General features: G+C 42.2%; 1 protein-coding gene across 2 annotated transcripts in view; it reads left to right on the top strand.

The window, feature by feature from the left end:
• Nucleotides 1-13,356, top strand: part of Atrnl1 (attractin like 1) — a 531,270-nt gene that overhangs the window by 323,681 nt on the left and 194,233 nt on the right. Inside the window, exon 27 of one of the 2 annotated variants that reach the window (XM_052182678.1) lies at nucleotides 5,796-5,903. The exons of the other annotated variant lie outside the window; for it this stretch is intronic. Coding sequence (XP_052038638.1) covers nucleotides 5,796-5,903 — 108 coding nt within the window. The remainder of the gene's footprint in view (nucleotides 1-5,795; nucleotides 5,904-13,356) is intronic. 2 annotated transcript variants of the gene reach the window in all.

Here is a 13,356-nt window from a genome sequence, read left to right as displayed (position 1 = left end):
TCTGGAATAACAAAAAAACCCAGGATAGCTAAAACTATTCTCAACAGTAAAAGGACTTCTGGGGGAATCAGTATCCCAGACATAAAGGAGTACTACAGAGCACTAGTGTTAAAAACTGCATGGTATTAGTACAGTGACAGTCAGGTAGATCAATGGAATAGAATTGAAGACCCAGAAATGAACCCACACACCTATGGTCACTTGATCTTTGACAAAGGAGCTAAAACCATCCATTGGTTCCTCAGAAAACTGGGCATGACACTTCCAAAGAACCCTGCTATACCACTCCTCGGCATATACCCAGAGGATTCCCCGGCATGCAATAAGGACACATGCTCCACTATGTTCATAGCAGCCTTATTTATAATAGCCAGAAGCTGGAAAGAACCCAGATATCCCTCAATGGAGGAATGGATACAGAAAATGTGGTATATTTACACAATGGAATACTACTTAGCAATTAAGAATTCATGAAACTCTTAGGCAAATGGTTGGAACTGGAAAATATCATCCTAAGTGAGGTAACTCATTCACAAAAGAACACACATGGAATGCAGTCACTGATAAGTGGATATTAGCCCAGAATCTCAGAATACCCAAAACACAATTCACATATCAAATCATTCCCAAGAAGAAGGAAGGAGAGGGCCCTGGTCCTGGAAAGGCTTGATGCAGCATTGTAGGGGATTACCAGGACAGAGAAGTGGGAGGGGGTTGATTGGGAAATGGGCAGGGGGAAGAGGGCTTATGGGACTTATGGGGAGGGGGGAACCGGGTAAGGGGAAATCATTTGGAATGTAAACAAATAATGTAGAAAAAATAAGTGATTAATCATAATTACAGTCATTTTATTATAACTCATAAGGATGTTATGAATTATAATAACACATTCATAGGAATGTTCATACATTCATAGGCATTTAGATATTTTACATTATTTTCAAATTCATTGTGTATTTAACAAAAGAAATTGAATACTAAATAAGTGTTTTGGGGGGATGGGAATTAGCTAAAAATAGATTTTTTTTTTTTGCCTTAAAGATGATTCTAATAAAGGTAAGGAGGTGTAATTAGTGCCATGCTGATAAAATGAGCAGTTCATAGTGACTGTGCTCCAGGGGTGATTGACCACATCTGTGATCCCAGTATATTTGGGAGGTTGAGGCAGGTGATGGCTAAGCTTTGGCTACATAATGAATTCCTGGCCAGCCTGGCTTCAGAGTATAAATGCTTCCTCAGAACACATAAGAGAGGGAAGGAGGGAGGCAGATGGGATTCAATTATTTATTTCCAACTTGGAGTAGAATAGACTGGACTTTTGGATGCGATAGGAAAGGTGTCTCAGGAGGCTGAACCTGTCAGAAAGAGGTAGGAGCTGTGAGGAGCTGGGGGCAAAATTAGCTACACTTTGTTTCTTATGCTGTGTCTTTGTAAAGTATGAGATCCTAAAGTTTATTATGGTCATATACCTTGCAGTATTTGAAAGGCAGCTAATAGTATCTGGGGGAATGACAGAGCATTTGAACTAGTAGTAGTAAGTAGAATTATCTACTCTAATATACAGCTGATAGAGTCAGTGTAAAATGTTGTCAAATTTAGGTCTGAGTTTTCATATTAATTTTTAATTCATGGTGTACTTTGTAGCAGATAGTCAATACTAGAAGAGTTACTTTGGACAAAGCAGTGATCCAAAGACATCTATTTAATTTTTAAATGCTCTTGTCAGCAACATTGTAGCGACACTATTATCATCTACTGTGATGCGATCGGTTTACTCCGTGGTTTTTATTTTCTGCGCTGCATATCCGGTGGCAGCAGATTACGTATAAAACAGGTACATCTGCCGTGAGTACTCTTATAGACGTGCAAATGCTAAGCTGACACACAAATCCAGATTCATGAAAAATAATTTATGAAATGTCTTAAGAAAGCATTTTATATTTTCTCTTGGGTTTCTGGTTGGGCTTTCTCATTCTTAGTCACAAATGGCAGTGAGCTATTCCATGTGTGGCTCAGTAATGACATTTCCAACTGTCTCATTATGCAACATTTGGTAAAAGGCAGATTAGAAGAGCCAAATGTGTCACCAGTGCTGGGGAACATGGGCTGCAGCAATTAGTGTGTTGTCTTCAAACAGGAAATGAGTGCTTCCGAGCTCAGAGCAGTGACTTCACCCTCCAAAGGTCTCCAAACACTCGGGGCCAGCCAGGCTCCGGGCAGGCTGACTGTGGCTGTCCTCTTCTGTCCCCAGCTCACAGCCCGAAGATGATAGTTATTCTCACTGTATGCCAAGAAAGCACAAGTTGTTTAAAAGGCTAAACAACTTGGTCCTTGTCCAGTAGAGTGTGAACAGAGGCTGGGGTTGAGGGTTAGCACCCATCCCCTAACCCCACAGATGAGAAACATCAAGAATTAGTGAGACCTGACTCCTCCTACTGTTGGAGCCAAACAGCTAGGACTGGAGAGAGCTGCTGGGTAGAGCCTATCAGAGGGTTGCTATGCCAGGGTCCTGTATGCAAGCATAACAGCATCATTAATGGTGTGAGGGATTGGTGCCTGCCTGGGGAAGGGTCTCAGAATGGGCGAGTCACTGGTCAGCCATTCCTTCAGACTCTGATCCATTATTGTCTCTGCATTTCTTTTCGATGGGAGGAATTTGGGTCAAAAGTTTTGTAAGTAGGTTGGTCTCCCCATCTCTCCACTGGGGGTTCCGGTCTGACTATTGGAGGTGGTCTTTTCAGGTTCCATATCCCACCTGTTAGGCTTTTCAGCTAAGGTCATCTGCATTGACTCCTGGGAGCCTCCCTAATCCCAGGTCTCTGGGACTTCGCAGAGAATCCCTCAACCCTCTAGCCTGGAGCAGCAGCACATCGCTATTCATTCTCCTGGCCCTCTGGGACTCTCTCCTGTCTCTCCCCATGACTGATCCTTTCCCTCTTCCCCTAACCCTGCCCTCTCCCACTCAGGTCCCTCCCTCCCTCTGCCTCCTATGACTATTTTCTTGCCCCTTCTAAGTGAGATTCAAGCATCCTCACTTGGGCCTTCCTTCTTGTTTAACTTCTTTGTGTCTATGGGATGTATCATGTATTTTTGGCTAAAGGAGATGACTGTGACAGATGCAGATACCCACAGATAAACATTGGACAGAGGTCAGGAACCCCTATGGAAGAGTTAAGAGAAGGATTGATGACCCTCAAGGAGATGGCAACCCCACAGGAAGACCAACAGTGTCAACTCACCTGGGAACCCCAGAAACTAAGCCATCAACCAAAGAGCGTATACAGGCTGGTCTGAGGCCCAGGGCATATATGTAGTAGAGACTTGGCATGTCCGGCCTCAGTGGAAGAGGATGTGTCTAAGCCTGCAGAGACTTAATGCATCAGGGTTGGGGGTATATCAGCTCTCAGAGGTGAAAGGGAGGGGAATGGGGGAAGAACTTTTTGAGAGGGGTGCCAGGATGGCAACACTTGGAATGTAAATAATTAGAGAATGAATGAATTGGTGAATGAATTAATGAATAAATGATCTAGGAAAAAAAACACGGGAGAGCAGCATTAAGATTCAGGACCTTCCGATGTCAGAGGCTGGGCTGCTTGTCAGTACTTAGATGAGCTTTTTCAAAACTTAAGTTCTCAGCATAGTTTGTGCATGTTCTTTATCCTGAAAAAAATTGAAAGTAAGGCATCCAGCTGCTAATTGGCAAAGGCAATGCTGAGAAGCACAGGTCAGTGGGGAAGATAATTCCAGTGTCATTTTCATGGTTCCTTTACAGCATGGCCCCCAAGCAGAGTGTGCCCTGAGCACACGGTTTTTCCTCCCTGGCACTGCAGCCAGAACCTCTCCCTCTGTTAGTCCCTTAGCAAGACCCTCAGCCCCATCAAACCAAAAGCCCACAGAATGAATCTTAGTTATAAGAAAGACTCTACACTTTACAAATAAAATATACAAAACTGAACACATGTCAGTGAGAGTTTCTTTCCCTGTGTGTGTGTCTGTGTGTTTGTCAGGGTCACCCTGATACACTGCACTTCAGGACGCTCGGTCTTGAAGTCCTTATCTAAACAATCCCAATTTGTGGCCACGAATATTTATCAATTAAAGTTTGTAGACCCCTGAAGTCCAGCCAAGGGTGGGTGAGAAAACACCTTTCATTGTTAAAAATCTCTGTCATGGGAGGTATCATTTATGAGTCAAGGAGAGATAGATAAATGGAAGACACTATAAGTCCTGGATGATTCTGTTTGAACATAACCTTGAATTTACCTTTTCTCAGGTTTCTTGTGTATTACTGTTGGAAGAGTAGATTGCACAGCTATGTTGTTGGGGTGTATGTGCAAGTTTGCTTCTGTGACATTCTACCAAGAGCATCCAAATACATACTACCTTCTGCCCTTCATGTGGCCTGCTTGGAAATGACACTGTTCACATGCTGCATAAAAGTCCTTAACCACTCCAAGGGGACAGGGACAAGCCAAGTTCTATTTGTTAGCAGGCATATTTAATAGCACAGTGGTGGAACTTTATTAGAGTGAGTGATCTCTGATTCCTATACCTTTATTTATTATGAATTCATTGCTTTAAAATATAAGTTAATAAGTTAAATTATTGCTCATTAATGTTTCTTCACTCCATATAGTATCTTCAGGTAGATACTTGCATAAAAGCAAAGCCTTAAATTCTATTTATGCCCTGTGTCATAGGCGCTATTGTGCAAATGCTAGATAATGGATTGCCTCTCTTTATTGTGTCCCTTCCTCATCTGCAAAGGGGTTTTTATGAATGATGCATCATAGCCCTCCGCCATTTACATTCAGAGACTGGTAGTTAATGTTTCCAGCTAATACCAAAGAATCTTGAAGATCTCCATAAATAATGAAGCCATTCATTGTGCTCAAGGATGCTGCCTTCCTCACTGATGGGATTTTCCTCTTTTTCGAAAGAGTGTTTAATTGCAGTGCCTGTCCTCTTTAATATTTAATAATAATTTTATTAGCTGTATAGGATGAGAGGGACAAGATCTGTGGTATCTGGTGCTGGTCATCAATTTTTTTCTTATCATGACTTAATGAATATTATAATTACAAGGAAAGACAGGAATATGAATTAGCCTGGTAGCTGTTTGGGACCTGCTAGCTTAGTGGCCCCAGCTGAGCAGACCCAGAAAGGGCACAAACACCAAGTGATGGCATGGAGATCCTCACACAGACTTCCCTGCCTTTTAGTGGTCATTTCTCACTTTAAATGATAGACACAGGCTCTGGGTAAAGTTTTCAGGATACTTAGTCAGAGCTCCTGCTGGTTCCACAGCAGCTGACAGGGGACATTTACAACTTGTAAAACTTAGTCATAGCAGGCATAAGCTCCTTGATCCTTTGTCGTGTATTTTGAAAACTTTCATTTTCATTTCTTAAACATCTTTGATAACATTTTCCTTTCTGTTAAGACAAACAGATGCCTGGGTTATTTTCAGTGGGAGCCTGGTCATAACTCCTGTCATATGTGTCATTTAGCTCCTTGCTCCTGAGGTTTTCCAAGTGCTTTTGAGTACATCTTGTTAGTCCTATGGATGGAGGGCAGGAGAAAGGTTGTTTGTAACACCAAACAAACATTTTGTCAGTGAAGTTGAACCAAGGCCCGGGGAGAAGGTAATCTTCGACTTTAGCTTCTGGATGTATGTGTCTGTGAAGTGACTGCTAAATTTTCAATGCCATTTGTTCTGAACTGTAACCTGATACTGTTGCGTTTAATGTGCTTTTAAGCCTATTTTAAAACAGATCATTTTTAACCCCCTCCAGCAACTGCTTCGAGAACGACAGCAGATGGCCAGCCGTCCCTTTGCTTCTGTTGATGTAGCCCTGGAAGTAGGAGCTGAACAGACAGACTTTCTGCGAGGGCCATTAGAGGTAGGAACAGTGGTACAGAGGAGACCAGCGTGATTTGCATATTTATATTGCCTCTCTAATCTGCATCTGCTTGCGAAGCCATACAGAGTCTGATTATCTGGGTCTGACAAGAGTCCGTCACATATGCTATGGTACTTTGAAGGCACATAGATTTAACGGTAAGGCACGAGCTGCAACAAAGGCCACTGGAGAATCTATTAGCCCAGGCAAGAGTGACAGACTGCTCACCCGGCAGCCTTTGCCTGACAGATAGGAGCAGAAGGAATGTGAGGTATAGTTATGATGGGAAGAATCTGAACACCATTTTAGTCCCCAGAGGCCCCTGTGGCCACTCACTTAATAGTTCACGTCCATCTTCGTTCCTAAAGTTTTACTGCAAAAGGCTTGTGGGGATGAGCTGCCGGTTAATCACAGAGTTCAGCTTTTAGACTTGAGTGTCAACTACACTGGATATTTTGTGGCGAAAGGTGATGAACCTGCTACTTTGTTGCATGTGCAGCAACAGAGCAACCGGGTGGAAGGAAAGTGTCGGCTGCATTTGAGCGTAATGCTGGAATCTCAGGTAAAGTGTGAAAGCAGCTTCCCAAAGGAAAAATTCAGACTGAGGGATGACCTTCCAAAGCTGTCTGAGGCCTTCAGATTTAATTGTAATTAATAATGTGTTATCATTAGATTCCCCCATCCCAAGGAAAGTAAGGAATGCAAAAATAGACTAATCCTAAAATCTAGGTACAAATATATTTGATTTTGTCTGTAGAATTTTTGTTAAATTGTTAAAAATAAAACCTAAAGTATACCTCCATGAATAAAATGGAAAACACTAATCTTTAAATGAGCTGAAACATGTTTTTGTGTCTGTGATGTGTGTGTATGATATGTGTGTGAGTGTACATATGTGTGAGTTTGTGTATATGATATGCATGTGTGTGTGCATGTGTGTGATGAGTATATGTAATATGTATGTGTGTGATGAGTGTATGTAATATGTATGTGTGTGAGTGTGCATGTGTGTGTATGTGATGTATGTATGTATATGAGTGTATGTGTATGATATGTGTGTGTGGTGTCTATGAGTTCTATGTGTGTGATATGTGTGTGTATGATGTGTGTGAGAGTGTGTGTGTATGTGCATGTGTAAAGTTGGGGGGCACACGTTCTGCTTCTGTATACTTGACTTCTTCCCTGCTCTAGGCCACAAATTGCCATGAAGTTTAGCACTCTAGGAAGGGTGTGTCTCTTCCATTGCCAGGAGAGGACTTAAAAGGCAGTATGTGTGGACGAAATGCACAGCAACTGCTCTAATTTCATTTTAGCACTCCGTTTCAAATGTTATTCTAGAGACTACAAATAAGCAGAAAATCTTAACCAGGATGAAACCTCTGTGTTACATGTTCGTGTCCTGGGAGACCTCAATGTAAAGGCAAGTGTACATCTATCGGCCATGCAGAGAGAGCCTGGAAGAGAGCTTCCCAAAGGAAAGTTTTCACAGGGAGGAGCGAGTGGAGGGAGACTGTGCAGCCCCTCACAGGACTGTGTCAGGGGCTCCTTGGCTGAGCATGATTTTCCTGCCAGGTGCACAGGTACTGAGCATATCACCATCTGCAGGGCTTTCCTCCCAAGTGTTTCTTTCTGCTACATTTCTATTTTTCTTAACTTTAAATTAGATTTTTATAGAATTTAAAATGTGTAATTTTATTTCATTGATTTACACTTGCTCTTAGTTGAGCTTTTCCTGGTAGGCCTTCCATCATCCTTGGATTGCAATTTCTCTGTACCCTTGTTTCACTCCCTGTGAAACAGGTTGTTGGTGTCTGTTCTTCAGCCTATTCCAAGACTGTGTTTTTATGGATGCTTACGTTGAAAACAAGAAGAAAAAAGCAAAAAACACGGTTCCACGAGGCTTCTGTTCCATAAGGCTTGCTTTAGCTACTCCAATATGTGTGAGGAAGTGTGTGTGTGTGTGTGTGTGTGTGAGAGAGAGAGAGAGAGATTTCTTCCTAATGACTCATTTCCTCTCTTCTGAGTACTGTGTGTTTCTCTTTGTATTCAGTACTTACCAATGACAGCACCTTTAATTCTAACCCTTGATAGTATGTAAAAAGTTCATCTCAAGCAAAATCAATCCAATTGTTTATATGATACTCACTTTCTGCTTCCAAATATTGAACTGCAAGTTTTGTTACAGGTGTCACGAATGAATGTCCTTCTCTTAGCGAGTTTAAGTAACAGCAAACACAGATTGCTCTTTGCTTGTGTTTCTGATGGCTCCCCACGAAACAGAAGAGATGCAAGTGAGTTGCTGTCATTGCCCAGTCAGCAGCTGTGGTGCTCGGAAGTGAGTGCTTGGGCATTCAGTTGTCCTGTGCATGCCTGTGAGAAATCCTACCTGCCTATGCTTAGCTCTAGGAGCATCTTGGCTCTCTGCTGGCCTGGGACCAGACAGCTGCTGCAGCTCTCTAGCCCCACGCATACAGATAGAGCATCAGTGACCTCAGAACCAAGGCACTGATGATGCCTGTTCCTGCACAGGCTTCCTTTCTGCCTCCTGTTGACCCACTCTTTTGCCCGCTTCCTTCATGTTCCTGAAGACTCTGGAGGAGTTACTGAAACTGTCTCTGAGACCCACCAGTTTTCCCCCTTGTTCATGTAATCTCTCTATTTAAAGTCGGGGTAGACAAGAGCCTGCCCTGTTAAGGTATGCTCCTCAGGAATGCTGGTAGACGTGTATTCTGCATCCTCTGTTATGCTAACACTGGGGTTCTTGCTTCTCTTGCTTGCATTATTGCTCCATCCTCCAAATAAGCTGGATGTCCTTATATTTTTTACGCCATTTCTCTTCAGAAATTCAACTTCAAGATCAGGAAGGGAAAAATAATTACATGCTAACTCCCATTCAGCAAAGTCCATTTTATCTGGGGTTGAGTTCTAATTATAGAAGTGTGGAATCTTTAAAGCCTATTTTGAACTGTATTTCATAAAATGTACAGTACTTGAAGTATATACTGTTGTTTTTAGTATAAATATTGAATTGCATTGTCTTTTTCCAGATAATTTAGAGTACTCCAGTCTGCACTCACCCACACTTCTCTCCCTCTCCAGACTTGGCAACTGCTAATTTATTTCCTGCCTTTTAGTGTGTGTGTGTGTGTGTGTGTGTGTGTGAGACTGTGTTTCTATTTGAGACAGCTTATATAAACAAAAATCATAAAATACAGGTTTTCTCATTACCACATTTTGCTTACAATCTGGGAATCCATGTACACTGTCAACTGTTAGTACCGTGCTCTGTTTTGTTACAGAGTCATATTGTGCAAAGGCACTGTACTTTCAACTAAGACAGATTTGCTGTGCAGTTCTGGCTGGAACACTCAATTCTCCTGCCTGAGCTTTCTGGCTGCTGAGAGTACAAGTTAATAAAGTTCAACTGGGAGACTCTTGGACTTTATATTTAGGAATAGTCTTAATGATGTTGTCATAAGCAGTGTGTAAAATAGAATTTATGTTTGCTAAGTCCAAGATTGGAATCAATGGACATTGAAGAATTTATTCTAAGTCCACGAAAGGAGTGGCTGGACATTGAAGTTTTTATAAGCTGTTTAAAAAGACGCTGTGCGTTCATAGTTTTACTTTGGAAAATCATTGACCATAAATGGAGAATTTCTTTCTCGCCCATTCTCCTGATCTGCATCTATTTCTATGGCAGTGCCACACTGTCTTGAGTATTGTAGCTCTGTAGTATGTTTGGAAGCAGAAAAGGCAAGTTCTCCAACTCTGCTCTTTATAAAAATTGTATTGCCTCCTCTTTTCCTCAATATTCTGTGTGATTTTTAGGATCAGGTTTTATTTTCTGCTAAGAAACATTGTCATTCCATAGATATTTTTAGAGCTTAAATTGTTTGTTTGTTCTTCCTGTTATAAGTAAACCTTTGAGTTGCAGCTTGAGTCTGACCTATTCCTTTCGTGTCCTTTGCAAAACGAGAGGTAGATGTAGCATTTTAAAATTATACTTTACCTCCTGTTGCTCTGCAACTAGTTTGCTTACTTCTAATTTGAAGCTTCCTAGCTGTGGCTTATTCATTATTTCAGAATACTAGGAAGTGTTTTAAATCCCCCTCCCATTTTTTAAAAGCATATATAACAATATGATGTGGTTTATTGATTTGCCTCCACAGCTAGTTTTGACACCTGGGGCCATTCTGCAATCACATTAAATGTTTTATATAAATCTGAAAATCAAAGCTTCAATGTTTCTGTGATAGGTTTCCCCTTAAAGTTCAGTATTTAAATCTAACACGATGCCACAGGTAAGCAGGCTATTAGTGTTATACAAAAATTATTGACTAATCATAATGTGGTTAGTTAAACAATGGATTTGTCTTAAATTAAATGTCAACTCCTATGTGCACTGTTGAGATCCACACCTGTATGGTCAGGAAAATGTAAAGCAGAGGATGTTATGTAAGGTAGGAGATGGTTATCTTATATGTACTGGCTCTCTGCGGATAATTGTGCACCTCTGTTAATACTTGTGGGTAGTGTGCCTTGCTGTCCACAACTGTGGGTGAGTGTACACTGCTGTTCACACATGTGGATAAGTGTGTACTGCTGCTCACACCTGTGAGCTGCTGCACTCCTGTTCACCAGTCTCCATTTCTGTGAAGTAAATGAGTTCACACATTTTGTTACTTGAATGCTGAATCTTTAATGGACTTTAGTAGTTCAAAAACCTTTTGATCAAAAGACAAAATGCAGTCTATAAATAACTACTCCAAATTAATGATTAGTAAATTTGAATCTTAGGCTTATATTATCTAGAAAATGAATGCCTACCATTCAAATCTAATAAATGTTTCTAGACTCTGAATTTACCTATCAACACAATCTGTGGGCTGATTTCACAGATAACAGATTATTTTGTGGTAGCTATTTGATATGTGGGATATATTTGTTATTTTTCTACCACACATTGGCAAGTAAGTGTGACTCCTGATATTTAAAACGTTCTTAGGACTGTATATGTCCAACGATGTCAGTTAAATGGCACCTTAGAATGTTTAAAATAAATTCAGTTTGGAAGGTCTCTGTGCAGTCAATATCTTATAACTTGAGTTGGTTGTTTGCCTTTCCCTGTTAAAGTAAACGTCTGACTTGAGTCTCAGCAGCTCCACGCTGACTTCTTCCTTTGACGTCCTTTAGAAAACAAGAAATGTTACAGTGATCATACAGTAGATTGTTATGGTGTGCGTCTTCTCTGCCAGGCACTGTCTGAGCACCTGAGGAACATTGGGATTCAATAAAGAACCTGTCCCTTTTGGAGCCCGTGCTTCTTTTGATGAGGCAATGGGTGGCATGCATAGTGCAAAGGGGAGAAGCAGGATGAAGCAGGTTGAAGCAGGTTAAAGCAGTGTTCGGGTTTGGCACCTCTGCAGGGTGGAGGATGCCCTGTGTTAGCCGGTTTCAGTGGGAACCCGCTAACTGAGGAAGAGAAAGATGAGCAGAGCTTGGAGGAGGTAACTGTTCTGGTGAGAACAAGCTGGAGAGGACTCTTACAGGTCAAGAGAAGAGCTAGAGGAGCCCTCAGGCAGCATGCCCAGCAATCCTAAGCAGCCCGAGGAATGCAGAGGAGGCAGAGGACCGTGCGTCCTGTACGCCATTTAAAGGTGTCGACACTGCAAGGACCAAGCAGAGCCAGCGTGAGCGAGGTGGAAAATGAGGTGTGCCGGGTATTTTAGGCGATCTCTGCCTCATGCGCTGAGTAATTTGAAGAGGGCTGACTTTGTGAGGCTCCTGGTTAGCAAACACCGAAACTGTTGCTCCTCTCAGACTAAATAATCAGTGAGAAGGAAAGGAGGATGATGATGGAGAGCAGCCAGTAATCATGCTGTGGGCAGCCTGAGTTAACACGCTGCCGCTGGGAAACAGCCTGAAAAGCCAGGTGTCACAGGCGATGCTTAGGTGAGAGTTGATGGACTGTGTCTTCAGGAGTTACCAGCTGAAGGGCGCTCCTTTGCAGCTGTCAGAAGCCTCTGGTGAGGAAATGGCCTTGGGCTATTAGAAACCTGAGGTGCAGAGCAGCTCAGCCCTGCGTGTTGGGGTGAGGGCAGAGGCAACTCAAGTTCTCAGGAGACTTCTGTAGCACCTCAGGCACCAGCTGAGGATGGCAAGGCCAGGATGGCGGCATACCAAGTTGTACGATGTGGTCAGATCCTGGGCCAAAGTAGTTATCACGAGTGAGATGGCTCAGCTGAAAAGCTCTGGTGAATCTGTGTTGGGTTCGGGTGGCCGGCCACAGCTGAGCATGCAGTGCTGCTCTGCTTACCCGCGTGTCTCTGATCAGGAAGCGCGTGACTCCACACAGGAAGCACGGCTGCCCTTGTGCTGCTCACAAGTAACTCAGTACATGATTCTCTAAGTAAATGTCAGAAGCCACCGGAAAGCACCTAGGATCTTTAATAACTTGGTCTTTCTTGCTCTCTCTCTCTCTCTCTCTCTCTCTCTACCTTTCCTCTCTCTCTCTTTCTCATCTTCCTCTCTTTTTTAGAGTTGGTGTCACAGTATAAATGCAACTATTATTAATATATAAATGTATACAATATATAAAATGTATTATATTTTGTAATAAACAGTTCACAGCTGATACGTTGAAATGATGACTATGTCAAAAATTAATTTATTGTATATCTACGGGTGCTTGGCCTGTTTGAATAACTGCTTGGTGACTAGGGAGCCCAGAAAAGGTATTGGATCCCCCTGGAACTAGAGTTACAGAGGATCATGAGTCACCAGGTAGGTGCTGGGAATTGAACCCGAATTCTCCAGAAGAGCAGCTGAGCCATCTCTCCCGCCCTCCCTATCCATGTTTTGACTGGCGTGCAATGGGTGGCTGACAGTCCAGTCACATTACATGGATCCTAATGTGACAGCACCCTTGCTGCCACGGTACCGAGTATCGGGCGTAGGCCTGGGGGATTAACAAAAAACACAGACATGGGTCATTCTGCAAGGAGAATGCCAAAGCTTTACTGAGAGATCAGCAATATATATACTAGAGGCCAGGGAAGGAACAGGAAAAAACAATTATAGTCATAGGTCAGGCACCTGGAAAGTCCGTACCACACCAGGCAGGAAGGCAGGAATAAGCCACGGGATGTTTTGCTCTCAAGAAACCTGTGCAAAAAGCTCAGCTGGGGGTGTTGAGCCAAGCTCTCTGGTTCCCAACACTAATGTATCCTTGGCATTTCTCTAGACTGGCGGCCTTTCTTTGCATGTTTAATTATAATTGTTTTAGCCAAACATTCTTACACTTATTATAGCAGTGGAAAACTAGAATTCACTTTAATGGTGCTAATGACCAACCCTAAAAAAATACATTGGCTAATTTATAAGGTGGTATATTACTTGAATTATATATATATATATATATGTCTTTCCATAATCATGTATATACTACTTT

This window comes from Apodemus sylvaticus, chromosome 1, assembly GCF_947179515.1.
Source record: "Apodemus sylvaticus chromosome 1, mApoSyl1.1, whole genome shotgun sequence".
NCBI classification, from domain to species: Eukaryota; Metazoa; Chordata; class Mammalia; order Rodentia; family Muridae; genus Apodemus; species Apodemus sylvaticus.
Note: the sequence above shows the minus strand (reverse complement) of the source record. Positions and strands in the feature narration are given on the sequence as shown.